This window comes from Protomyctophum bolini, assembly GCF_963924005.1.
Source record: "Protomyctophum bolini genome assembly, chromosome: 4".
Classification (NCBI taxonomy): domain Eukaryota; kingdom Metazoa; phylum Chordata; class Actinopteri; order Myctophiformes; family Myctophidae; genus Protomyctophum; species Protomyctophum bolini.
The window spans coordinates 11,324,185-11,351,820 of NC_137865.1; the positions used below are offsets into that span (position 1 = coordinate 11,324,185).

The window sequence follows — 27,636 nt, forward strand, 5'->3', positions numbered from 1 at the left end:
AAGGATTCCAGGTTTTATTTGATATTCGTCCACATCAGGATAACATCTTGACAGTTGTTACAGTACGTAGTCAGCCATGTGTCACATCAACCACAGTGTTGAAAAATACATCATCACAGATATTTGTGTTTTCCTTGCAAAAGTATAACATTACTCTATGGACTACCATTCTATGTGGAATCAACTCATCAACATTCACACAACATGTGATTATTGTCTCACACAAACACACTGATACAGGTGTTTGTGTGTGTGTGAGTGTGTGTGTGTGTGTGTGTGTGTGTGTGTGTGTGTGTGTGTGTGTGTGTGTGTGTGTGTGTGTGTGTGTGCGTGCGTGCGTGCGTGTGTGTGTGTGTGTGTGTGTGTGTGTGTGTGTGTGTGTGTGTGTGTGTGTGTGCACGTGTGTGTGTGTGTGTGTGTGTGTGTGTGTGTGTGTGTGTGTGTGTGCGCTCATCTTTATACACATGCATGTGAAAATGTCACATCATTCTCACAGCCCTGCATGGCATCATATTGTAATATGAGTGTCTCATGTCATGTGTGCTTTGTGAATGTGTGTGTTGTGTATGTAACTGCGAGTGTGTTGTTGTGAGTGAGTGGACAGATGTGGACGCAGGGCAGTGGACGCTGCTCTCATCATTTAAGTCTTGACCCTAAAAGGCCATGGTCGATATTTTATATCCTCCTCCTCTTTTCTGTCTCTCCTCTTAATTCCTCTCTCCCTTCACAGCTTGGTATTTTGGAAATGCCATCTATCATAACCTCAAGTGCTTTAGAAAGAAATAACTGTCTTTAGTATATACGCTACTCTGCCAAATGATCCTATTTTAGGTACAAAGACGTCATTCTCATGTATGTGAATTTAAAGTTTCTCTTATACAAAATTACGAATGCATGTATGGATTCCCTAATGAGACATTTCTGTGCTATGTTTTATATTCAATATATCCTTGATGTGAAATGCCGAAATCTTATGGAGGAAAAACTACCGAGGTTTTACGCAAAAGTGACCACTGCGGTCCTCCGACTGCTGTGTTTTAGGTGGCCAAGATGATTAACTGCTAAATGTATCACCATCAAAACACTTCAGAACTTGAGACTCTGAGAACAGAGCGGAGGACCACACATGTATAATAACCTCTGATGTACTGTAGTGGTACATCAGACCAGATAAAACCCACTAAAACTTTTGTGATTGGTACATTTGCGTACCAGTACCAGTACTCGACAGTACCTAATCTGTTCTAAAAAACTATTTGCCTGGACAAAAAGTCAAAGTACTGTAGCTGGTGTGCTTTGGGGTATTCCAGCAGTTATGACTTTTTGATCAAGTTGGTTTCTTACCAATAAAATAAAATAAATCATAATTTGAAATACTTCCTTTCAGCATTCTCTCAGTAACTGTTGGCAGATCAGTCCAATTAACCAAAAATAGTGAAATCAATCAAGCAATGCAGTTTCTGTCTGTTCTTTTAAGTTCCTCGCAAATTCTGCTGTTGTTTTTTTTGTTTTTTGTTTTTTTTTACAGTGAAAGTCATGCCTATTCTCAACTGCAGAATATCAAGATTATCATGTCACATTTCACATTAAGAGTTCATGGGTTGGTTCTATGTCAGATGGTCATGAGCAAAAATCTGTTGTTTTCAAAACTATGCATCTTCTCCTAAACCAGATAACCCAGTGGGGCATACTGTAAGTATTAGGCAGTTAGAACAATTCCATTATTTCAAAGGCTAGTATTGATTGTAAAATAAGCCAGCCCTTTATTGTGCAATAGACCTATGAAGGCCCATTGCTGCCTAGTAAATAGACCTACAAAGGTCTATTGCTACCCTGTAAAATCGTGTTAACAGACCTATTAAGGTCTACTGCTGCCAAGTAGATAGACCTAAAAGGGTCTAATGCTGCACAGTAGACATGCAATTTGCTGCCCTGTAAATAGCAGACCTACTACACTGCACAAAGTTTCACTGTAGCCGTGCAGTAAATAGACCTGCAAAGGTCCACTGCAGCCCAGTAAATAAACCTGCAAAAGTACACTGCAGCCCAGTAAATAGACTGAGGTTTACTGCTGCAGTGCACATGAAGTTGTACTGCTGCCCTGTAAATACAGGTACAGTACAGTACAGTACAGTACAGTACAGTACAGTACAGTACAGTACAGTACAGTACAGTACAGTACATAGACGTCTAGATCTGTTGCAGCTCAGTAAGGTGTGTCCACCAGGAACCTTTAGTTTATAGCATCAGCTTTTTTGTGTTACATACATTGTAAGTCCACGCTGTTGTTCCAAAGATGTATCGCCTAGAATTAATTAAAACGTTAGAAATATGAACTTTCAGCTAAAGAGTATTGCACTACATGAAGACTTTCAACAGTCACATAGTGACAGTGGTAGCCAAGGAGACAATAGTGCCTCCTCCTGGCCTCTCTGTCGTACTGCGAGCTTTAAAACAGGTGCCTGGTGGACACAGGATCTATTTTGCTACATAATGTCAGACCTGGGCTGAAGGTTTTTTAAGGTGCGCTGTATTTATCATGCGAAAGCACAAAAGGACCTAAAACCAGAGAGCCCCCAAAGTGCACAAGTGCTAACTCTTTCAGCCCAGGTCTGTTTCAATGGCTTTATCTTGTTCATCGTTAGCTCAAAGAGCCCAATGAAGCTGTCAAGTTTAATACTGTGTTGGTCCGTTTGTTCTGTTATACAGAGGTAACTATACTCTAAAACTAGAAAATAAAATAAAAAAAATACTAACAAACACATGAAACTAGAAAAATAATCTAGACATTTATGGTAAAAATCTATGAAACAATGTGCTTGACTTCAGAGTATCCAGCTGCAATTCCAAACACTTTTTTCCCCCTCAGTTTTGGATTTTGAAATGCCACTCTCATGCTTTATTGGGATGAATTCTAACAGCCAGTACAGCTATTATTAAAAATAATATGACGTTATTGTATATCTTTAAATTATGCAATTTTTGTGCCAACTGACAACTGTATGTTGTCCTCACTGCTTTATGTGAGAATTTCACTTTTCTTTTCTTTTCTTTTCTTTTCTTTTCTTTTCTTTCTTTCTTTCTTTCTTTCTTTCTTTCTTTCTTTCTTTCTTTCTTTCTTTCTTTCTTTCTATTTTTAATGTATCTTCAACATCCTCCTCCCCAGTGGGGGCAGTAGGGGAGCACAGAGGTGGGTTTTTGGGTACATAGAATTAGAATATGGAAAAGGAAGTTGCTGGGCCCTGTAGATTTGGTAAGTCTCTGGGCTCTTCTATTGTATATTTGTATATGTGAGCTACTTACATCAAATGTGTAAATAGTACTGGCTTAAGGTTTGATAAGTCATTGACATAAATAAACAGATACTTGAATTTTACCATAGGCTTATGGGGGTCAACAGGTAGTAAATTAAAACCTTTAAGACAAATTATATCCAACTGGAATAGCAGAACTAAATTAAAAAGTATAAATTACAAAATCATACAAAAGTCCCTTAATGGCACAGGGTGACATTCAAAGATCCAAAACTGCTAGCCAGCCAGACAGTCAGTCAGCCAGGCAGTCAGTCAGTCAGTCAGTCAGTCAGTAGCCAGTCAGTCAGTAGCCAGTCAGTCAGTCAGTCAGTCAGTCAGTAGCCAGTCAGTCAGTCAGTCGGTCGGACTATGACGTCTAAATGTGCTTTAGTGTTTCTATATACATAGAGGGAATGGTATCTTTTTGGTCAGACTTTAGCATTGGTGTCCTTGTTTCTTTCACAGGACAGTCAGGTCCTGTGTGGGTGTGTGTGTGCTGTGCCTTCCTGCCATGCTCAGAGCACCTTCCTCCATGTTTGACTGCTGCGTTTACTCCGGCTTCTCAGGGACCGTTTGTGTAGCTTGTTGCTAGCGTCGCCAGCTGAGGAGGGGAAACAGACGCATGCTGATGATGTCAAGGTAGCGTACCTCATATAAACTACCTACTACTGAACTCAGACAGTCTGGGCTATGTGGGATATAATAAGCACATTCACTTTTGATGTCATGAGTTGACTTATTATTAGGTTTGTTCCAAAATCCAAGAGCCTAAATCTTGGCGAAGATAGTAAATCTGGAAAATAAACTAAACGAATGACACTAGAATGAGAATAATCAAACACGGCTGCATTGTTTTAAGCTATAGTAGGGAGTTTGAATTCTTGCCACTTAGGGCCTCTTTTGTCCAGGACCGAATCCAATCACTGACAAGTAGCCCTTTCAATGTCCTAACATTCTACACTTTCCTCTAAATAAAGGTGAACAGAAAAAAAGCATTTCTGAGCATTTAAATACTTTTCTTTTTTCATTCAGAGAACTCACCTCCTATACATTCCACCTGTGGCTCCTCCCACTCTCCGTTGGGCAGACAGCGTATGACAGGTATGTGGCGCTGTGTATATCCAGGATTACACTGGTAGCGTACTATGGCGTTGACTGGGTAGTTTTCTCTCCTGCCACCCATAGGCCTGGCGTGTTCCACCCCCGGAGCCACCTGGCACATGACTGACAGAGAAAAAACCAATTTAAAACATTAGCTGGTTGTTCACGGAGAAGGAAGCTGAAAACAACAAACAAACTAACAAGATAATGTGTGTTTGTACTCACTACTCGGTCTTGTTTCATTCATTGTTTTGGCATTGGTAGTGACAACTTTGGCATGTGGCATTTTATATTGTGCATGTGTGTACATATGAATATCAATATTGTGGAAGAATTGTTTCTTTGCTGTACGTACATACTGTACGTATTCATTTTGCAACCTACCGGGGCCGCTCTCGCAGGTGAAGGGTAGATGGTAGTTGCAGGGCACGTCGTTCCACATTCCTCCTTCGTGCCAGATCATCACCACACAGTCCTCACCAGAGTTGAAATAGTTGTCCGGCTGGTTGGGTCTCCAGTTCTCAAAGGCCTGAATTACAACACAGATGTTTTAAGAGTTTAAGTTGTTGTTTATTTCTCTAAAGTTAGTCATTAAGCCAATTCCACGGTTCCCCCTCATGCATAGTCCCTTCATTGTCAAGTACTGAACCCTACAGTTGGTCTTATAACCACTTAAACCCTCTAGACTTTGCAAACTGAACCTGAATTTGCATGTGGACCGCTTTTCTACACAAGCTCACAACGCATCATGTTGAACTTGTGAGCTTGTAGATCAGCAATTTGTGGCTAATGTTCCCCCCAGAATATGGATGCTGGGGTTCAAGTGGTTAAGGAACGGTGTCTGTAGACAACCACGTGTCTCCTCCAATTCAATAATATTGAACAGGTGCATTAATGACCAGACAGATAATACATGTCCCACGGACTCCACCTGGCTTAAGGTGGGGAACTAAGTACATTTACTCAAGTACTGTACTCTGTACTGTACTGTACCCACTTTCAAAGGCAAATATTGTGCCTTTCCTCCACTGCAATTATTTGAAAACTTTAGTTAGCCTATGTAGATTTTTATTATTATCACAAAACATGCATTAACCACTTCAACCCTATATACATTTTTTGGCAATTTGAAAATAGCCGATCTACTGTAGATCTGCTATTTTGAAAAGATTATTAATACATTAAATAGGCCTACATTTGAAAACTGAAATGGGACATTCTGTACTTTTAAATTCCGGACTTTTACTTGTGACAGAGTTCTACATCGCAGTATTGATACTATACTTAAGTAAAACATTTGAACGTTTGCGTCCAGTTTCCATGGTGAACCCCTGCGTGACCCAGACCCAGTTTGTTGTTTGGTGTGTGCATCACTGCATTGTGCATGTTTCATTTGAGATCATGCAGGGAAGTGAGAGAAACAAAGAACATACAGTATAGCACTAACAGAAAGAGACAGAGGAGGAAGATGGTGTGTGATCTAGAAACCCACAGAAAGAAATGACATAGTCATGATGATCCTGCTGTCACAATGACTCTGTGACAGAAAGCACCTGAACGCAAAATGTTTAAAGTTTAAATATTGAGAACTTTGAGGCTATAACTACCACTCACCAGAGAGCTGCCATCTGTCCATTTGAAATGGTTCTGCACATCCCTGTCATTCAGTCCTATCCACTGATAGTCCTGGGCATTGGCTAACACACACCAAACACACACCAAACACACACACACACACACACACACACACACACACACACAAACACACAAACACACACACACAGAGCAGATGTTTAGCACATGTCTCACAGTGATTATGACAGGTAAATATTCTCCCAGCAAAGATATTTGGCATGTCATTTTACTGAACTACTTAAGATGCGTGCACACAGACATGAGTGTACGCATCTTGTCATACTTACAGTTGACAAACTGCTGCTCCTCCTGTGAGTTGATGCTGACCAGGTGAGAGTTGAGTTCCTGGCACCGTTGCTCAGCGTCAAACCAGGTGTCTCTCTCAGCAAAGTGCAGATAGCAGCTACCCATGAACTCCAGCCAGCCATCAGGACAGCCCTGCACCACTACACATGATACATACGCATGTAAATACCCCCAAAAAATAAATACATAAATAAATAAATAAATAAATAGATAAAATACAAATAAAATAAATAATAATAATAATAATAATAATAATAATATATTAATAAGAGCGATAGCACTTATTCTAGGTGCTGTCCTTGGTTTATCAATATCACACAATGTCAAACAATGTTACACATAATTATGTCCTGATCACTTTCCAGGAATTGCATAAAAGTATCCCAGATTTCCCAGAATTTCTTTAATTTTGCTTTGACCACACAGTTTGACATGACGCTATTTTCTTTAACCACATTGCCAGAGTATAGCTAGGGCCATCCGTATTTTTCCACCTCAATGCAATCACCCTCCTATATAGCTTAAGCGGGCACTTGGAATGGCGTTTCAGTAGGTTGTGTAGTGGGGTTTTAACCTTGTTGGTGATGTATTGTACAGTACAGTACCTGTGGTGCAGTCTTGTCCTGTGTAGCCATGTGGACATTCACACAGAGCCAGGCCGTCCTGCACAGAGCATCGTCCTGCTCCACAGGGGTTTGGATCACACGGGTCTACAGCGGCTGAGAGCGACACACACACAGAGTGGATTAAGGGGAGGCTCGTGTGACATTGGTTGTCTATACCCAGTAAAATCATGCCTAATTCATGCTCCGTCGCTCCGTCGACTATTAACCACACAAACCCCTCCGTATTTGGCAAAAATAGAGGAACATTCTGCAAAAATAGGTGAACATTTGGCCATTTTTTTTCGATCTACAAGCTCACAAACTGTTGCACTGTGAGCTCGTAAATTCATGAATAACTCCGAGATGGTACACATTTTTGAGTGGTGCAGCCACTCCAATGCACAGCATTGTGAGTCCCTATGTTTAGGGTCTGTCTGTCTGTCTGTCTGTCTGTCTGTCTGTGTACAGTACAGTACAGTACAGTACAGTACAGTACAGTACAGTACAGTACAGTACAGTACAGTACAGCACCACTCAGTTCAGAGTGCTGATCCAGGGTCAGAGTTCCCTGACACTAATGTCACATTTGCCAATGACCGTTTTATGTTTTCTCCAAAATGGAGCACACTGGAGCACACGCTGATAAATGATGTTTGTGAGGTTAGTTCTTGTGATTGGATGAAATTTGTAACCCACCTGAAAATGTATTTTCTGTTTACTAAAGAGCTGGAGAGACCGGGAGACTATTGTTACTGAACAAACACACTATAGCTATGAACTAAAATCGTAATATAAAGCTTTGACTTTTCAACAATAAACCTTTTGTTTTAACCAAAACATATCACTTACAGCACCATCACTTACAGCACCTTTTAAATGGCAAATGAACAAGCTCATAGATGTCATTCACCCCTTCTAAAGCAAAATGGAAATTATTAATTTTGTGCAAGAAACAAAACCTAAAATTATATTTTTAAAAGCCATTTTGATGGCAGATAAGAGACAACATAATTTAAACATACCATCAACTACAGCTGGCTCCTCCACAACAGAGGGTTCTTCTAGCAGGAATGATGGTGCGGTGGTGGGGCTGGTGTAAGCTTCCGCATGCACGGTCGTCGCAGCAAACTCCTCCGTTGTCCCGGCCAATTCTTCCAGTACCGGTTTTGGCTCAAGCTCCAGCTCCTCCTCCTCCTCCCCGTGACCCGATTGGCCGAGGTTAGCGAGGTATTCTGAATAAGAGACGGTTGAGCCAGGAGGTAAAGCCACAGACATGCCTTCGGCGGTGTGTTCGCCGCCTTGCTGAGATAACCCACTGGCTGAAGAAAGGTGATGCTGCTGGTCCCAAGTGGTGCTGCTACCACTGAACGACCCTGACGTGCTCCCTGAGCCACTGACCTCCACCACCCCGCGGCCCTGCTCCGGGTGCTGACCAGCGGCCGGTCGAATGGTCACCTCCATCATCCCGTCGTCGGTGATGTAGACGACGTCCCCGCGAGGCTGGGAAGCATCGCCGGACGCGCCGACGCTGGGGAAACCGGACGGGAGACCGCTGCTGTGGAACCCGGACGGGAATCCCGACCCGGATCCGAAGGGCCGATAGCCGGATACTTCCTGCTCCCCGGAGGGCTGTTCCGTCAGATCGACGAGACCCTGGTCGACAAATAACACACCGGGAAGTCCAGAACCAGTGGAGGTTATACCGGTGACGTCCCCACTGTACGAACCGCTAACTCCTCCTGATCCGGAAACATGTTCCGACCCGCTGAAATCTACCCCCCCTCGGCCCAGCTCCTGCTGCGTGGGACGAGCTTTGGAGATTTCCACCATCTCCCCGTCCACCATGATGACGGTTGTGCCCTCGCCGCTCGCGTCTCCGCTTGAACCCGAACCCGGGTGTGGATGCTGTCCACTGAATCTGTCCACCTCCAGACCAGACCCAGAGGCTGATCCACGTCCAGCGACCCCAGAGTCGACCTCTCTGCCGGGGTACAGGGTGTCTGTGCTTCCCTCACCGGCCTCCTGGGGCGGGGGGTCAATACCTCCGTAGGCGGATCCCTCTCCAGAGTCGATCTCATCGATCCCGCGTCCGCTGAAGGTGACGGACACGGAGCCGTCGCCGCTGGCACCACCACCAGACACGCCGGACAGCCCAGACCCGTCCCCGCTGGGAACGACCAGGACGCCGCTGCCGCTGGCGGAGACCTCTGCCGAGCCAGACTCAGACACGTCCACAGGCACCACTGGAGGGACGATGGGGCTCACTAAGAGAACACATACGGGAAGCAGTGTTCATTTCGTTGACTAAAACAATGATCGTCGACTACCTTATTTCACTGACAAAACTAAATAAAAACTAATATGATGATTAAAAGTTAAACTAACTATATTGACAATTTCGTCAACAAATAAAAACGGTCTTTCTTTCTTTCTAAATGTTCGGCAAGGACAGAAGAGAACCACTAGAACTAAAATCGGGTGTTGCACTCTGAAAATAGCAGACACGTTGTGATTGTAAGCGACACATTGTGAGCTTGTAGATCTGCTATTTTCAGCATGCAACCAAATGCAAAATCAGCCATTACAATGCCATCTATGCTAGACCAAATACATTTTTGTCAACAAAATCAATTTTAGATTTAGTTCTAGACTAAAACTAAAACTTTTCAGATTACTTTATTGAGAATCGTATGACTAAACTAAATCAATAACTGCTGTCAAAATGAACACTGATGGGGAGAAGAGAATAGCACCATCACAATAATTGATAATGTTTTTGGCTTGCGACAGTTTCCCATGTTCTGAACGTACCAGGAGTAAGATGGTCTGTTGTGATGGTTGTCTGATTGATGATGACCTCCGTTATCACTACGGTCACATTCACCGCAGTCTCGTTGTGAACCTGAACTGGAGCCACGGTGGGCTCGACTGGGAAAACAGAACAAAAAACAGTTCCACTTCACTGAGACAACCGGTTAGCGTCGCTGTCAGTCCTTCAACAGGATCACGACCTACACAGTTCAGAGTTCAGAGTTGATACAATGCAGAAGAGAATGTGTGATGTTGTTAAATAAAACATCAGGTTAAAGTTCGTTAGCCTATAGCAACAACAATGACAATGGTAGTAGTAGTAGTAGTAGTAGTAGTCGTCATCACTTTTGTCAAACTGCAACGTTGACCATTTGATGACAAAAAGTATAAAATGTGTCTTTTGATCATTCTTCATAATGAAGGACTGCGTTGTATAGAATAATGACAAAAGGCTGATTTAAATTAAAACATTAGGATATCATATGCCGTAGAAAAGGTTTGTGTGTAGTCCTACAGCAGGAGTCTTACTTGGAATCATGTGGTCTGTTATAATGGTCTGCTTGGTTATGACTTCTTCCACAACTCCAGTCACTGCTGTTTCATTTTGAACCGCAACAGCAGGGGTCTCAGCTGAGGAAAAAACATGATCATGGAGGAAGAGTTTTATCAAAAAAAGTGTTACAATTATGATTTTATGTGGCCACACCCACCAGTTCATTAAGTATCCCTTAGCTCAGTGGTTCCCAAAGTGGGGTCCGGGGACCCCCAGGGGTACCTGAGGGAGTTCCAGGGGGGACCCATCTATTTTGTTCATGTTCATAAAGTGCTAAAGTGTTTAAAGCAGTGGTTCTCAAACTTTTTCATGTCAAGGACCCCCAAATTGACACTACTTAGCCCGTGGACCCCCATTTGAAAAGATATGCCAGGGACCCCCATAAGAGAAGACGTACACATTTAGACGTCTACATTTAGACGTCTACATTTAGACGTACACATTTAGCGTCTACATTTAGACGTCTACATTTAGACGTATACATTATTTGTTATCCGTGTTGCGAGGATGAGGGGGTACCTGGAAAAATATCTACCCCAAAAGGGGTACCTGGTCCAAAAAGGTTTGGGAACCCCTGCCTTAGCTGCTGAGTTAGCACCACCCACCTGGACCTCACCCCACAGCTGTATGACACCTGGGGGTCTATTAGAGTAATGTTAACTCTACAAAACCGACTTTACTTTAAAACACCCCCAGCACCCTATCTGGGGTGAAATGTCTGCCAAAAATAGCCGATCTACAAGCTCACAACGTGTTGCATTGTAATGCGTTGTGACCTTGTAAATCTGCTATTTTTGACAAATTGATTTCTTTAGAGTGAAATAAGAACATACTAAATGGTCTCTTCACAAATACATCTGCTTTATCAAGTATCGAGGGTTTAAGTGGAACTGGATTTGCAGCTCAACAAAAGCTAATGTCAATTGAAATCTCCGCGATACGATTATTGTGACCGTTTTTTTATCACGATAAACGATAATAACTGACATAGAAACATAGCTTTTTCAGAAAACTGTCATTTTTAAACAGACATTTTTAGAATCTGATCTCAGGTCAGAATGGCCTAACGTCTCCCTACCTCTCAGGCAGTAGGCGTCGTAGCGAGAGTGCTGGTCGGGGTACCCGGTCCGGTTGGGGAAGGCGTAGATGGTGTGCACCCCGACGCGGCCTCCTCCGCAGTGCGCCCGGGGGTTGGTGATGGGGTAGCGCACGCTGTGGTCCAGCAGCCAACCGGGGCGACACTTGTCCAGGCCCTGGTTCCAGGCCGCGTACAGCTCTCCGCTCGTGGCCAGCGTGGTGTTGAGCTTCTGGCAGTGCTGCACGGCCTCCTCGTAGGAGAAGCTGTCGTAGTCGCTGGTGTAGAACACCTCACCTGACGGGGGACAACAGCGAGCGAGAGGTCTGTCGATAATTCATTTCTGATAGGGTTGTAACGATACAGTAACTGCATCGATGCATCAAGGAATCTGGAGGCCCGTTTCAAGACCAAATATGAGGCCCCCATACAGTATATACCTATGATATATCAAATAGTTTTGACTGTTCATTGTGTTCAATATCGCACGCAGCCATTACTCTCGACAATTACGCAGCAACAACAACATCTGGACGGCCATCACTGTGTTCAGTGGCGTGCACACAGACATTTAGAGTGGCAGGTGCTCGAGTGAAAGTGAGTGTGTTGTTGATGTCTCTCACCTCGGAGACGATCGACGTAGCAGAAGACATCGTAGCGCTCGGCGGCAGGTCTCAGGCCATAGGACCTCACACCTGGGAGGAGGTCCAGGTTACCTGAACACCTGTCTCTGGGAGACACTATGGGATACCTGCATGGACACGGAAGAGAAAATGGCTTTCTTGGCTCTGTATCGGTTTAACCGAGACACACTTTAGACGTCCGGTCCAAAGACCAGTTTGAAATCTCCACTCTAATAGACCACATAAACCCTACAGTATATTCTCTGTTGCAAATCAAATATCGAAAATAGCTGGCTATTTGCTTCCAAGTATTTGCCTATTTCTGCAGAGTATTTGCCTATCTGACATGCCAGGAATGGGGAAGCTATAGCGTTCATGCGGTTCTCTCACCTGACAGTCTGGTCTCTGAGCCAGCCTGCGTCACAGTGGTGCAGGCCCTTCTCATAGGCGGCCTGAAGCTGCTGGCCGCTGGCTATGACGGCTCCTACACGCTGACACGCCAACTGGGCCTCTGGGAAGGTCAGGGCATAGCGTCCAGTGATGTCCCTGTAATGGAACACTACACCTGGGGGCAAGAGGAAGAAGGAGGAACAGTTGAGATGGAGAACGGCAGGGAGGGACAAAGCCAGTGGAATGGAGGGCAATATGAGAGAAGAGGGGAGGGGAGAAATGAGAGACAGACAGAAAGAGATGGGGGGAAAGCATAATGTAAAAACAAAACAAAACAACAACAATGGAATAATGTTTTGATGCCTTTAGGAATACTGTAAGTAGCAATTACATCATCAACCCTTCTAATAAAACATATAAATCAATTCCATATCATTTTAGAGCACAACCATATATTACCTTTTGAATACTTGTGATAAGGACCCCCTCGAAAACAAGATGATACATTTCAAGGGACTATCCTTTCAAATTATATGACATTAGAGAGAGAACTGTAGCACTTTACTATGACAAAATGTGTGATTTCATTTATCCCTGTTATTTTATTCTTCCTGAGGACAAAAAAAAAGAAAACCGTAACATGTTCTAAAAGTAACCATCCACTGACCAGTAGCAGCCATAGCAGTGTCCAAGTGTCTGAGGTCCAGTCCTACTGTGTCGGTGACACTGGGGGGGACGGGCAGAGGGGAGAGGGTTGCCAGTTCTCCATGGGCCTCCTCCTCCTTTCTCCCAGGTGTGGTGAGGTGGTGTGGCAGGTCCACGGGCCCAGGGGTGATGGCGATGATGTCGGGGAAGGGTGTGGTCAGCACCGGTCCAACAACCTCACCGTCTGTTGGAGTCAGCACATTATAATTATTGTACTGTAAGGATCAGTGTACATTGTACCATGATGTTTTATCTGTTTAGTAGTTTGCAGTGTTGCTACTTTACTATACGTATTAATTGTAGTCATATAGGTGAACATTTATTAACAAGTAAATAATCGGAAACAATTTAAAAAAAAGTTATATCACAATGCATTGCATAACTATTTTCGTGTGGTTAGGCAAGACCACCGCATATGGGTGATACGCCCTTCAGTTATGCTAACAATGACTTTGACCTTTGATATTAGGCGCAGAAAAAAGCCCTGTTTCGTTAGCGTAAGGCGGCTTGATGTACAGTACATAACATGAACCCTGGACATGACACTAGTAAGACGGACATCCCGTTAGATTAAATGATGCGTTGTATGGTCCTGTTAATACTTTAAAAAGATGCATCATTATGGAATAGATGGTGCACTATGTGGATTGTGGTCCTTCAACCACTAACTGAAGATGTACCTTGATAACACACTGCATCATAGCGAGAGTCCGGGTAGGGGTATCCGGTCTGGTTGGGGTGCAGGTAGATGGTTCTCACTCCCAGCAGCCCTCCTCCACACTGGGGCCTGGCGACGCTGATGGGGTAGCGAACACTGCGGTCCCCCAACCAGCCGGCACTGCATACGTCCATGCCAGCCTGCCACGCTAGGTACAGCTCTCCGGTCGTGGCCAAGCGTGCGCCCAACTTGCCACACTGGTCTCCGGCTTCATAGAAGGTGAACTTCTCTACCGACGTGGAGTAGAACACCCTGCCTGGGAGGACAGTCAGAGAGGGGGGGTTTGTGTTACATTTGTATGGTTACATGCTTTTGATTGAATCTCTAGTCTGAACACAGTTTCTAGAAATTGAGACATAGGATATTAGCTTCAGCAAACCATTATTGAATAAAATATGTACGTTTATGGTGAGTTTCCAATGACTTCAGTGGCAAAAATGTACCACATACTACTGTATATCCAGCATGATACCATACTTTTAGTTATTTTCTGTGACAACTAACAGTTTGAAGTATCCTGATGATAACCCCCACACATCTGGGCAATCTGGCACATACAGTATAAAGTGTTCCCAGCACAGTGGTGTGTACCTGACATCTTGTTAGCGAAACAGTACACATCATAGGTCTCATTAGCATCTCGGACTCCATAGGTTCTCACTCCAGGAAATCCCTCTTTGTCTCCGAAGCAACCATCCCGGGGTTCGTGGATGGGGTACCTGCAGTGAAACACACAGGTGTCAATGAATATACTGATTTGTAGGCGATACAAGAAAATATATTTGATTGTGTGCGATATGTTGAAGGTTCTCTAGAGAGTAGGCAAGGCCCTTCAGTGGGTTCCTATTGTTACCATTGTTGATTGATGTTACGGATCACGGTCCTTCTGAGTATTTAGTTCATGTTTGTTATGGTTAATTATTATGGTGGTAATTGGTTAAGATGGGAATAATTGTCATAGTGTGGAAATGTTGGTTTTATGTTGATGGAATGTATTATAATTTGTTTCCATCTGTGTTTCATGTAACATTGAATGGAGGTGTATGTTGGAGAGTGAGAGAGGCTGATGGCTGGCAGTGATAAGTGAATGATTGAATGCAGACTTGGCTGTGAGATTGACAGGTCCCTGCTCGGACCTTCCTGATTGGGTGTCCTCGCCCACACCCTAATCCCAGTTGGCTGGGCCATCATCCTGTTGCCTATAAACGCTCAGTTGAACTTGAAGTTGCAGTGGTCGATTAATACGTTTATATTGTATTCTACATTCAGCTACATTTCCAAAGCAAAATGCCCACTAAAGGATACATTTAAAAAAATTGTTCAATGACGGCAGTGTTTTGGGAGGAGATCAACATTTATTCATCCCCTTAAATCCAGATGGAAATGTCATCATGCTAACCTAAGCTTTTCCATTTCCACTTTTAGACGTGTTGTAAATATTTCACAAGCCTCTCTATTTTCAGGTTTAAATAAATATTTAACATTGTGTAATATAGGTCTAAATAGTAGCCGGACCAAAACATTTCTTTTGAATAAATGGTGAATGAATAATCCAAGAATAATGTTTAGGGTCGCTATATCTTTGGGAGGGCAAAACACAATGAGCTCAGCAATGCCGGGAGCCCCGCTTTACGGAAAATATTAGCAAGACCATTATGAATTAATACAAAGCCCAAAAACACGTAAAAGGTGTTCCTGGCACCTTGGGATTTTATGCAAAATGTTAATTAAGTCCTTGGAGTTCAATGAGTTTACCATTTTATATTTATACTAAAGTATAAGTTTATACTAAAATAGCAGATATACAAGCTTGTAGCGTGTCACATTTTTCACCCGGTGCCAACTGCCAATTGCCTAAGCTGTAATCCTGGGCGCTACTCTCCCTCTGCCAACCTGGGGAGAGCCCCGAACTGAGCTCATGCTTCCTTCTGAATCCTTCAATGCATGAGGAGTGAGCAGGCCGTTTCTTATCACCTGACAGGGGGGAGTTTCCCAGGAAGGGCGTGCGCGTGGAAGGAACACGTTATTCCAACCAGTTCCTTTCTCCTCCATCAGGCGCCCCGGCTGGCCAGGGGGAGGCAGTATAGAGACTAGGATTGTAAATCGAACATTTGTAACTCAAGTCTTTGCTTCTGGGGGTCCCTGGAACAACATATTTTGAGATCTTCCAGACTGGACGTGTATATCGGGGGGAAACGGCGTAAAAACGCAGCAGTGTGCAGACACCTTTGGGATTTAGAAGACATTTTGTAGAATTGGCCTCAGGTCTTTAATGGGTATTCAAAGTCCTATACCTGACGGTCTGGTCAGACAACCAGCCAGCGTCACACTGATGGAAGCCGTCGTCGTAAGCAGCCTGGAGTTGAGCAGGAGTGGCGATGCTAGCGCTGTTCTGAATACACGCTGCCCTGGCCTTCTCAAAGGTCAGGGTGTAACGGGTAGAGATCGCTCTGTAATGGAACACAATACCTGGGAGGGAGGGTGAGAGAGGGGGAGGGAGAGAGAGGGAGGGAGGGGGGAGAGGTAGTGAGAGAGAGGGGAGAGTGAGAGAAGTGTGTAGCATTCATAGAATAATGCGACACACAGACCTGTTGACCTTCGGGTCAAACATCTGCTCTCAAATACTACTGGCTTTAAAGGAATATAGTTCACACAAAAGATGACTTGTTTTCTATCAATTACTCCCTATGAAGCCTTGAATTCATGGAGGTTTTGTTTTAAGTTTTTGTCACATTCCTGAGCCAATCACAAGGATGACCGGCGGAGACTCAAAGACTCAAAGAGTCTCCTACTGATTCTCCTACTGACTGACTGACCCGGTCGGTCATCAAATTATTATCTCAGGAATGCGACATAACCAAGATCTCCTCGGATGCCACGCTTCGCGTGGTGTGTAATTGTCTAATTGATTGAAAATAAGAAATTATTTTTAAGCAAACTACTTCTCTAAATACATTTTAAAAGTCTCATTTGAACCATAGTGACGGTGCGTGTATACCTTGAACCTGGATGTCCACAGAGTCATAGTTGTCCTCGATGCCCTGCATCACCTCGCAGCGGTACGTCCCCGAGTCCTTGGAGCGCAGCTCGGTGATCTCCACGGTGGCGTCGGTGGGCACCAGCGGGTAGTTGACCATGGTCACGCGGTCCAGGTACTCCTGCTCCACGTGGACCTTGCCGTCGGCGGCCACCAGGATGAGCGTGACCTTGCTCTTGGTGACGTACGTCCACTTGATGCGGTGCGAGAGCGGGGCGACGGTGGGCGCGCCGGGGTCGTTGACCGTGTTGTCCTGGAAGTAGCACGGCACCACCACCTTGCTGCCCAGCAGGGGCCGGAGGGGCATCTCCACGGGGATGCTGACGCTCAGCGTCCCGTCTAGGTCTGCATGGAGGTGGTGGACAGATAGACATGATGGGTGTGTGGGTCAGTGTTGATTTGGTTAGTTTTAGTTGCAGTCTTTTGAATGAAATTCCATTTAGTTTTAGTCATATTTTAGTCCAGCTCAGTGGCCTTGTGGTTAGAGTGTCCGGGAGGTCAGGGTTCGATCCTTGGCCGGGTCATACCAAAGACTCTAAAAATGGGACCCAGTGCGTCCCTGCTTGACACTCAGCATCAAGGGTTGGAAGTCCCTGCGACATATTAGCGTCATGTCCAGGGGGTGTACTTGGGCTCATGCCCTATGGGCCTCATGGCTCGGCAAGGCTACTTATATTTTAGTCATCTGAAATGTTATTTAGTTTTAGTCTAGTTTTAGTCGATCATCATAACATTTTAGTCGTAGTACAGTTGCTGTTGTCGACAAAAACATATTTTGGCGGGCCTTGATGGTATCGTAAAGCCTGACTTTACACTTGATTGCATGCTGAAAATAGCCGATCTACAAACTCACAATATGTAGGCCCTATTTATTATATTTTGGGCAAATATTGTATATTTCCCAGTATGATAAAAAACTGCATTCTACTTTGTCTATGAAAAAAGTGCAATGTGAATGTGATTGGTTGCAGCTCGAGTAAACAGAGAGAGAATCTAGAATTGAACTGTATTTACAGTTATCTGTCTGGGTAGGTAACAGCGTAACAAACTCACCGTCATGGTCTTCAAATGAGATGGTCGCCGTGATGAAGGGCAGACACACGCACAGTAGAAGGAGGGGGGTCATGGTTTCCTAGGAAACAGGAAAGAATTAACATTTGAGAAGATTAAATTTGATGATATTGAATCAAATTATATTCAACCAGATTAGTGTTTATTCATGAATCTTGGCCAGGTCTTCTATAGATATAGAGTGGAACCCTTCATGCTTTAGCTGCACCAAAACCGGGAAAGCATCTGTCATTTTCTTTTTAGATTTAAGTATTGGCTATTAAATAAATAGCAAATATACAGGTTGCAAGCTTGTAAGCTTATACTTTCTGCTTTCTTCACAGCACGATGGAAGGGATGACAATGTGCTCAACCCCATTACTTGAGTAAAGCATATAGAATCTATATGCTTATAGATCATACTCCTGGTAAAATCAACTACAAGTGAAAGTTGATCAGTCAAATATTTACTTCACCGGAGTACTAGCTTGCTTTTAAAAAATATAATTTATCATACGTAGGTCTACATGCTTTTAAAAATACTATTAAGCATTCAAATGTAAAAAAAATATGACATAAGTACATTTTGTTTTTAAAATCATTAAAAAAAAAAAACACGTTGCTGTAAAAAATGAAATGTGTTACTAGATGACTAGTGGAGTCAAACGTACAATATTGACTTTGAAATGTAGAGTATAGGGAAAGTCTTAAATACTCAAGTAAAGCACAGATCACAAATGCTTACGTACAGTCCTCAAGTAAATGTAGCATATTTCATTACTGTGTCTACCACTGGTCTACAAGGACATTGTAAGTTGGTAACCATAACTAGACACCACCCTACACACAATACAATGGATCTAAAAAGTCCCATAAATGTGGTTGCGAAAACAATTACACAAAAGTTATTTAAACCCTCTTTACTAAAGATGCTTTACCGCTTCATGTGAAATGAATGGTTATATAAATAGCAGAAATCAATCTGAATTCAATGGTGTATTTTATTCATAGCTGAGCTGACTATAACTCTTACATAGAGCTATAGGGTTTTCCCCATAGTGGTCATGTAAGCTAATAGTCACAATGTACAGTAGATTAGCTGTTCAGGGCCCTTAAACACCTTCCATTGGCAAACATGGAAACATATGATGTCAAAAGTCTCATGTCTCAGCCATTTGGAAATACTAGACATGGACTAGTGAATGGAACCCTCTTTCTGTGCGCTGGCAGAGGAAGCGTTTTCATGTCGGCACTTAAACTGATTTATCATCACGGGTAGAGACAGAAGTACGACTCTGTTTTCATTTGTCTTGTTAACATCTGTGAAGAGTTGGACTGAGAAGTGGAGATAAATGTGTGCCTGTGACAGTGTTTGAGCGTGTTCTATTTCTGTCTGACGCACGCACGCGTCGCACCCACGCACACACGCACCCACGCACCCACACACACACACACACACACACACACACACACACTGTACTGTTGTCAATGTAAAGTCACCTTTCCAAACATTACAGTTCATTACTAACAGTTACCAGCAGCAACAACCTCATTGTCAGTATACAGTCGGACAGTATAGCACATTATAGTCAAGAAGTAGTAGACAAAGATAAGTGTTAAGTAACAGACTACTGTTTGATTGATTGGTTGGTTGGTTGGTTGGTTGGTTGGTTGGTTGGTTCGGTCGTTCGTTCGTTTGTTTGTTCGTTCGCTCGTTTTGTATACACATTGTCAAACACTTGCAAACAGTGCAAACGACAATAATGACGACAACAACAAAAGCAGCAACCACAATACATTACAACAACGGCAGAGTGAGGTCTGTTCAGCAGCTGTCTGGATGCTTGCATTGCAGGGAGAGAATAGACTGAATCGTTGAGGGGTTCTGAATATAATATAATTCAGATAAATCATAGGACTGAATCATTGAGGCCTTCTGAGTGTAACATCATTCTGGTCATAAGGAGAGCAGTAATAGGACTGAATCAGTGTGCCATCTGTGACATGAGGAGGTCTTTTTTACTTGCTGTCTTCAGGTAGATTACTATTGTATTCTGAGGAGAGCATTATATTATATGAGGAGTCTTAAACATGAGTCAGTCACTGGAATGGACTGACACTTTTCAGTCAGGAATATCACATCAACGTTTAGGCTCATAATACTGGGGGATTTCATTAGTGCTTGCATGGCCGTTAGAGAGACTGCATGCGCTGGGTACGTTAATTTGTATAGCACCTTTCAGTGCTTTCACACAGAAACTCTAAGTGCTTTCCATAAAAGGGCATTTAAAGATGTAAATAGGTATAGTAAAAAAAGTCTAGAAATGAGAAATTAAGTGAAAAGGCATGAACTAAATGTGCTATTAAGGTTTTACTTCTTATACTATCATGTGGTCAGGGGAGAAGGCAGAGAGCTGGAGGACAGAGAGACCCTATAGTGTTGCAGATGATCAGCCTACTGATACATGTGGGAAATCTAAATTCAATGGGCTTGCACATGCAGCAGAGACATCCAGCGCTAACATACCTACACGTACCTACACCCACTGAATTGAAAACCAATCCTGAATAACGCCCCTTCCTGAACACCTTTTTTTTATTTTGGATGACCGTCATCCCAAAAACGTTATACAGATTCTGAGGATTTGTACTGTACTTGAGCATTCAATTTATTTAAATGCTTATTACTCTTACTCAAGTACTTCAAGTACATTTCCAAGACTAATTGTTTTACTTTTACTCGAGAACATTTATAGGAAGGCTATAGAGTACCGAGTACTTTTGTACTGGTTGGCCTTTTTTAAGGGTCCATGTCTGGCTTTCAGATGTCATGTGGCACTGTGGCAGCTAAGTCTATGGACTTTCAATGTTTGTCTTATTGAACCCCCAAAAAACACCCCCAAAATCAGCACAAGCCAGATATGTATACAAAAGTGTATAACCAAAATACTAAAATCTTGTGCTGCTGTTTTTGCTTGTAAAATATTGATTTTGGCATCTTTCTCAAATGTCATATATACTGTACATATACCTAACATCATTCTGAACCAAGTATTGGTGCCTTAGTTTACTCATATTTGAATTTAGATCTTGAAATCTAGCAAATTTGTTAAAGAAAACGCTTCAACTTAAGTGGTTGACACCCAGCACAATGAAACATACACAGACACATAGCCAGAAGCTTATGTTTCATACATAGAAAATGTCAAAACCTACTGTGTAATGAGAGGTCTTGGCCCAAAATGGTTGAAAATCTGTCAACTATTTTTATGTATGCAGGCCTCGACACGGCATCATGCATGGCCTTTTCTCCCCATTGTTTTGGCATAGATTGTTAGGTATGCCCATAATATGCTCTGAAAGTGTGGGAAAACATATTTGTCATTTCCCAATGCCTTTAACCTTCTAACTGCTCCCCATGGTGGATCTGAATTCTGAAAACGTGGACAGCAATTAGCTGAGTAACGCTGAATAGGTTTTAAGTTATTGTAATTATGTATCCAACTATCCATTTCTTAACCAATCACAGTGGGAGTGAGTCATTACACAACAGATCGTTTCAAGGAAGCAATCTGATTGAAGTAGGCACCTATGTGCTTCAAGCGAGCATGACGGAAAACCTATTCAAAATATAAAAAGGCACATTTACCATTTAAATGGCTTGGTTTGAATGTTCTTCTGATTGTGATTCTATACCTCGTCAATGGTCAAGTATGTTTTTCAGTATATTGACAGCTGAGCTTAATAACAGCCCTGAAATTCAAATGCTCAGAGCACCTGATTGCACTGCTTTGTGCTGTATCCAACATGGCAGCCCTGTCAGCCATCAACTGTAAGGGCACGTTCAGATTCGATTCCTATATACAGCAATGAATTGATAATATTCACACAGCTTTAATGATTTAAAAATGCTATACTTTATTCAGCTGACTATGTCTATTGGTGGAATAATATTTGTGTTCTACTGTATATAGACCTGTATTATTTTACAGGGTTAAAGTATTCAGTCAATTCAAAACATTGAACATGACCACATGTATATGAATGTATGTATGCCACATGTATGTATATTAAATTAATGTATGTAGGCCTACAGTATGAGGAGAACAACAATTTGATGCTTTGATCTTTGCATGAAATTAAATCTCACAACCCTATTTTTGTGGGATTTGTCTGTGGATGTTTAGTGCAAGATGCTCAAGATGGCCTGCAAAGTGAATATGCAACCACCTGATAAGAAATATATAATCTAATAATATATATATATACGTATATATTAATAATAAATATATAATTTACTCATAGTAGTGCAACTCACAAACTGCAAGATCGGAATAAATGGCAGGAACTTTGAATTAATTCTAACTGGCAGAATAACACTGGCAGCTGTTGCATCGCTGATGATATTCACAGCAAATCCATTCTGCCAAGAAAATAAATATTTATATGAATGAGTCATGGACTACATCCTTCCTCCAGCTTAACTGGTGACGGTCACAGCCTCAGCTGGTTTAATCATGAATGTAGTTTGACACCCAGTTGAAACACTTCAGCTCAGAATGACCATATACCATTTATTGCAAAGCTATTGCATTTAGTATGGCGGTGTGGCTCTGCTCTTGTGATATCATATCATCTGATATATCACATTTGATCTGTGCACCGAGACACAGCTCCGATATCAACAACGAACCCCCAGAGCAGAGCATAACATAAAGACATAACAACGACAACCTTTAATGCATCCATATACTGTACCACATACTGTAGATACTGAACATAATCACATGATCATAATACAATCCATATAGAACACAATATAATCAGAGATACCCATAACAGAACTAGTATAATCCATAAATCACGTTTATAATCACAGAATCACCCATTCCAGAAATATGCCGCAGGGAGGAGGCCTGGGAGGTGGAGGACATTTTAACGCTGACATCTGAACAACGGGGACAGTCGGCTAGCATGAAGACTGAGGACAGCGTAGTGACTGCTTAGAAGGACACCTGATTGAATGTGGGCGTGAGTGAGTGTGAGGGGAGTTGACATGGAGAGAGACTGCTGATTTAAAGGAACAGAATTCATTACTGATAGAGAATGAAGGGGACATTATATAATAAACCGTCTGCCTTCCGTGTCTAAATGAACGATCGCTGCGCTGGATGCTGTACAATGAACATGGCTCGATGCTTCTTAGCCTGACGACAGGGCGAGAGCTACTACTAGACATGCGCATCATTAAAATCTTTACTGTATTGCCAATATTTTGAAGTTGAGAATCAGTGGCGTAATGAGCTGAGGTGACAGGCAGGTTATAGAGAAAGTGCAGCCAGTCACCTCAAGTGCAAAGGTTATCATGTCAAGTTCTGAAGTTCATGACAAATGATCTGACAGAACAGCCGTTAAATTGGATATAGTGTATACATCATTATATCATTGTGTGTTGCGTGCGTGCGTGTGTGCGTGCGTGCGTGCGCGCGCGTGCGTCAGTATTGAGAGAGAGAGAGAGAGAGAGAGACCCAGGAAATGCAGAGGGCCCAATATTTGCTCTGTGGTCTCACTCTGATGTATCCAGGATGGCACACTGTCCTGTTTGGACACAGAGCAGTCTGACTTTGGCAGAGAGAAAACAAAAAGGCCTGCGACATGATAAAAAAAGCAACAGGGAACTAAAATGTTTTCAATAAACGATGGGTCAAAAGTGGGTCATCAGCAGCATAATTATTTTCTTTCAAAGGAAGTTTGTTAACCATTTTAAACCTGCCGTCTCTGTATTTTGCGCATGTCATTGTATAGGCAAGAATGTTCCGAAAAGTTCAAAAATAGATGATCTACAATACAAACCACACGCCACTGTCATTATGACGGTGTCATGTGGTAGACTAGAGTATCAAAAAGGACATAGTATGAAGTATAAGTGGTTAAATGCACATCAGGTTAAGCTGCCCATGAAAATAAAATTCAATTAATTAAGGGAAATTGAGTCCCAGGAGGAAGCCGTGCGCTGCCCGGTCTGTTGTTGTGAACACTACAACAAGCGATTACATCGTTTTAAAGTGGATTTTCATGACACTCAGTGGTCGGTGCAGTGGCTGTTCAAAGGTAACTTTAAACATACCGGTAGGCAGTCTAGCTTGAAAGACGGCCGTAAATGGTCCGCAGTCAACCTGTTAACACAATTTACTGATTAGTAAAGTCTGCGCATAAGGAAGCACGTGTTCTATCTAAAAAAGGCTACTTCTGCTGCTTGAGTAAAGCATTTTATACATGGTATGCTGTTGCACCTCTGGTTTTTAAGTCAAATTAAGTCAAACTATTATGAAAGTATATATTTTTATATTTGTCTGCGGAATCATACATTTATTTGTATCTTTCTGCTTGAGTGAACTAAACATTGTTAGTAGTCGTGTCCATCACACTTAGTTAAGTAATCATTTTGGAATTATTATTTTCAGTGTCCATGCATGTCTGTCAAGCTCTAAATGAAAAGATGAAAACTTAAACTAAATGTGTTCTTATCAGCCCACTGCAGCAGAGCCCTGCTATAGTTATGAATGATAGAACCACCCTGGATGTGAGGTCATCACTCCGTCAACACTGTCAGCACAAAATAAGTCCCAACAAAGAGCTACCTTGTAGCGACCGTGGCTCTGTCAAGGTCCATAGCCTTCTACTGCTTCAGTAGTAGAAGGCTATGGACCAGAGCTATGTCAAGGTGCACTTCCAGAAGAATGGATAAAGGGCCCTGACAGACCCTGGCCATGCAGCAAGTTAACCAATACGCCTCACAATACATAAACAGAGCAAATGCCATGGAATACCATTCACAGTCACTCCCCTGTTACAACCAAAACCCCTCTACAGCAGTGGTTTTTAAACTTTTCCATTCATTTAATTTCATTCCATTATTTATTTGGCATTTGAGCCACGGACCACCATGAGATTTAGATTCTCAGACCCAAAACTATAGGATACTTTGTTATCGTTGAAGCAGATTTTGTCCACAGTTCCATGCTGATATTGATGTGTAGGAGAGACAACAGGCAAACGATCAAAATAACAATTATTCTATACATTCTAATTGTGTAGAATTCTAATGCAGATGTTTAACAATATAACTCTTTGAGAGAGTAAAATGAAACCAAATGGACCCATAAGGGTTTCATTTTACACTTTCAAGAGATAAAGACCTAATAAGGGTCCATTTGGTTACCAACCACCTTCAGCACCCCTTACATTGGGGCTTATACTATCCGACTGCTCAGCGGCTCCGCGTGTCTTTAAAATGCATCATTTAAACCCAGGACCACTTCAGCATGTACGCTGGCATTGTGAGCGAGCCAAGCCTGGCCCAACTGGGCCGAGCCGAGCCAAAGCCAAGCCAATCAGCTCTTTCTACCTCTCCACAGTGTGTCCATTCAGTCGTTGAGGCAGGTCCCCCACTACCCCCACCCCCCACCCACCCGCATTCAGCCACAGTGGTATGCTCCCGTCCCCAGTTGAGGTGGAGTGTAATAAGGCCTTGGTCTGTTCCAGTGGTGGGTGGATGCGTGTGTGTGCGCGTGCGTGCCTTAGTGTGTGGGTGCGTGCGTGTGTTGGGTGGGGGGGCAGAAAGGAGGGTAACCCAGCCAAGGTAAACACGTGCAGGCAAGCATCCAGGGTAGGCAGACCCCCCTCTGCTCTCGCTCTCTCTCGCTCTCTCTCACACACACACACACACACACACACACACACACACACACACACACACACACACACACTCACCCTGGCACTGGAACAGAGTGGACATTGATGCACACATGTGCACGGACACACACTCGTGCTATTGCCAAGGGAATGTGCAGGTTAGCAAACACACAGACATACACACTCACAGACACACGGACCACAACTGCGCACGTGAATGCGGACACACACACACACACACACACACACACACACACTGCCGATAGGGAATGTACGGGTGAGCACGTCTGATGCCCTGTGGTAAAGAAAAACCTATGGGTGTGTGTGTGTGTGTGTGTGTACTGTATGTTGGTATTGATACATACATGTATACTGTAACAGTGTGTATGAGAACACACACAGACGTCTATACAGTAGCTGTACTGGGTGGGGAAGGTAAATACATACTCAGCTGTTTACACATACATTAGCATGTACCTACCTACATGGTCTATAGTATATCATAAAAAATATGAATGCATAGCAGGCACGTACCATATGCACATTATGTCCCCACACGCACGCACACACGCACGCACGCACGCACGCACGCACGCACGCACGCACGCACACAATGTTTAAGGTCTATCAAGATTCTTCGGAAGCAAAGGTGTGAATATTCACATATACCTTATGGCAATTCCATTTGAGACTACCGTTAGCATAATGCCTTACTAGTTTTTTTTGTCATTAATCCTTATTTAAAAATCACAAACGTACAATGTGCTACATTCATTCACTCTGCCAAACGTCCATAATATGACATGACCATTTGTTGTACAGGACATGAATCTTGTCTCTCTTGTCATGTCAAACATAAAATTGCTCCTATCACCCTGCAGAGAAACTATCTGGAAATGTCCACATTTCTGCAATCTGCACATGTTGGTGACATTTTACTAAAGCTCTACCACACAAAGGCATGTCTCCCTGCATTCATTTCACTTATACATTGACAACCAAGCACAGCTAACAGCAGTTCATAAGTCTCCGTTTTCTTATTCTGTAGTTCCTCAAGTCTATAGGATGCCATCATTTAGTGCAATAATTGTTCAAATAATTGAAATGTAACATAGATGCAAGTTTCAATGTAATGTCACTAAAGCTTTGAAATAAATGAGCAAATAATACAATTTGATTAGACATTAACCCAGAACATACAGACTTCAGTCATCCTACAATGTAATACAAACATGGACGAACCCAACTGACTGTGAATACCCAGTATATTCACCACAATTACCTCGTGTCATGAAATTGCAAAAGTACATTCCATTAAAAAAATATCTACCATCACCACATACACCAATATAGACAGCCTCGCTGCTTTTCTCACCTATACATCCACAACGACTGTACAACAGATACCCTACGATATTGAATTCATAATGAACTTATTAAGCAAAAACCTCCCAGGATGCAACTGTATCATCATCAGTGCCAACAGCAGACCAGCAAAACGTTATCTTGAGTTCATCCTCAACAAACCTGTCTATAGTCCGTTTCCCTCGAGCCTTGACGGTAAGGCCAGTATCGCTAAAATGACCCTGTGTAGTATAGATAGTAGTAGACACAGACGTAGTAGTAGTAGTAATATCTTCTACACATACCCTTCTTTGCTCCAAGGCTTCCAGCGCCAAGAGTGTGTCTCTCTGGGTTTGTGACGGACGGAGGACTGAGGGCCTCTGACTCCCCTGTGTGTCAGAGAGCAGAAAGAAGCTTTATTCAAACTGCTGCAAGGTTAGCTGTTGGAGAAAGAGAGAGAGAGAGAGAGAGAGAGAGAGAGAGAGAGAGAGAAAGTGAGAGAGAAAGTGTGTGTGTGTGTGTGTGTGTGTGTGTGTGTGTGTGTGTGTGTGTGTGTGTGTGTGTGTGTGTGTGTGTGTGTGTGTGTGTGTGTGTGTGTGTGTGTGTGTGTGTGTGTGTGTGTGTGTGTGTGTGTGTGAGAGAGCGAGGGGGGTTGTGAAAAAAAAGCAAAAGAGGAAGGGGAAGGATTGATGGAA

At 42.9% G+C, this 27,636-nt stretch overlaps 1 protein-coding gene across 2 annotated transcripts; it reads right to left on the reverse strand.

Annotated features, from left to right (window-relative positions):
- acanb (aggrecan b) lies at positions 1 to 27,401 on the reverse strand. 2 transcript variants are annotated; one of them, XR_013963949.1, is made up of 20 exons: positions 27,247 to 27,401; positions 17,906 to 17,984; positions 16,814 to 17,197; positions 16,110 to 16,284; positions 14,407 to 14,534; positions 13,778 to 14,071; positions 13,060 to 13,281; positions 12,393 to 12,567; positions 12,003 to 12,130; positions 11,383 to 11,676; positions 10,280 to 10,381; positions 9,752 to 9,868; positions 7,963 to 9,204; positions 6,941 to 7,054; positions 6,317 to 6,475; positions 6,009 to 6,091; positions 4,779 to 4,923; positions 4,335 to 4,517; positions 2,027 to 3,894; positions 1 to 1,993 (listed from the first exon to the last, which is right to left on the reverse strand). XR_013963949.1 is itself a non-coding variant. In XM_080761699.1 (19 exons), the coding sequence occupies exons 2-19, from the start codon at positions 17,976 to 17,978 to the stop codon at positions 3,809 to 3,811; spliced, it is 4,104 nt and encodes a 1,367-aa protein (XP_080617825.1). In that variant the 5' UTR covers positions 17,979 to 17,984; positions 27,247 to 27,401; the 3' UTR covers positions 1 to 3,808. The 2 variants fall into 2 exon arrangements, 1 of the variants encoding a protein (XP_080617825.1); XM_080761699.1 differs by having other exon boundaries at positions 1 to 3,894.
- Between the last annotated feature and the right edge of the window lie 235 nt (positions 27,402 to 27,636).

What these genes read in the sequence shown, in the direction of transcription:
- acanb (XM_080761699.1), bottom strand. Translation starts at nt 17,978, where the DNA reads ATGACCCCCCTCCTTCTACTGTGCGTGTGTCTGCCCTTCATCACGGCG. An exon ending in AGGACAAGACTGCACCACAG is followed by an intron (nt 6,476 to 6,940) that starts GTACTGTACTGT and finishes TATCATGTGTAG; the next exon opens with TGGTGCAGGGCTGTCCTGAT. An exon ending in GGACAGATGGCAGCTCTCTG is followed by an intron (nt 4,924 to 6,008) that starts GTGAGTGGTAGT and finishes GTTGTAATTCAG; the next exon opens with GCCTTTGAGAACTGGAGACC.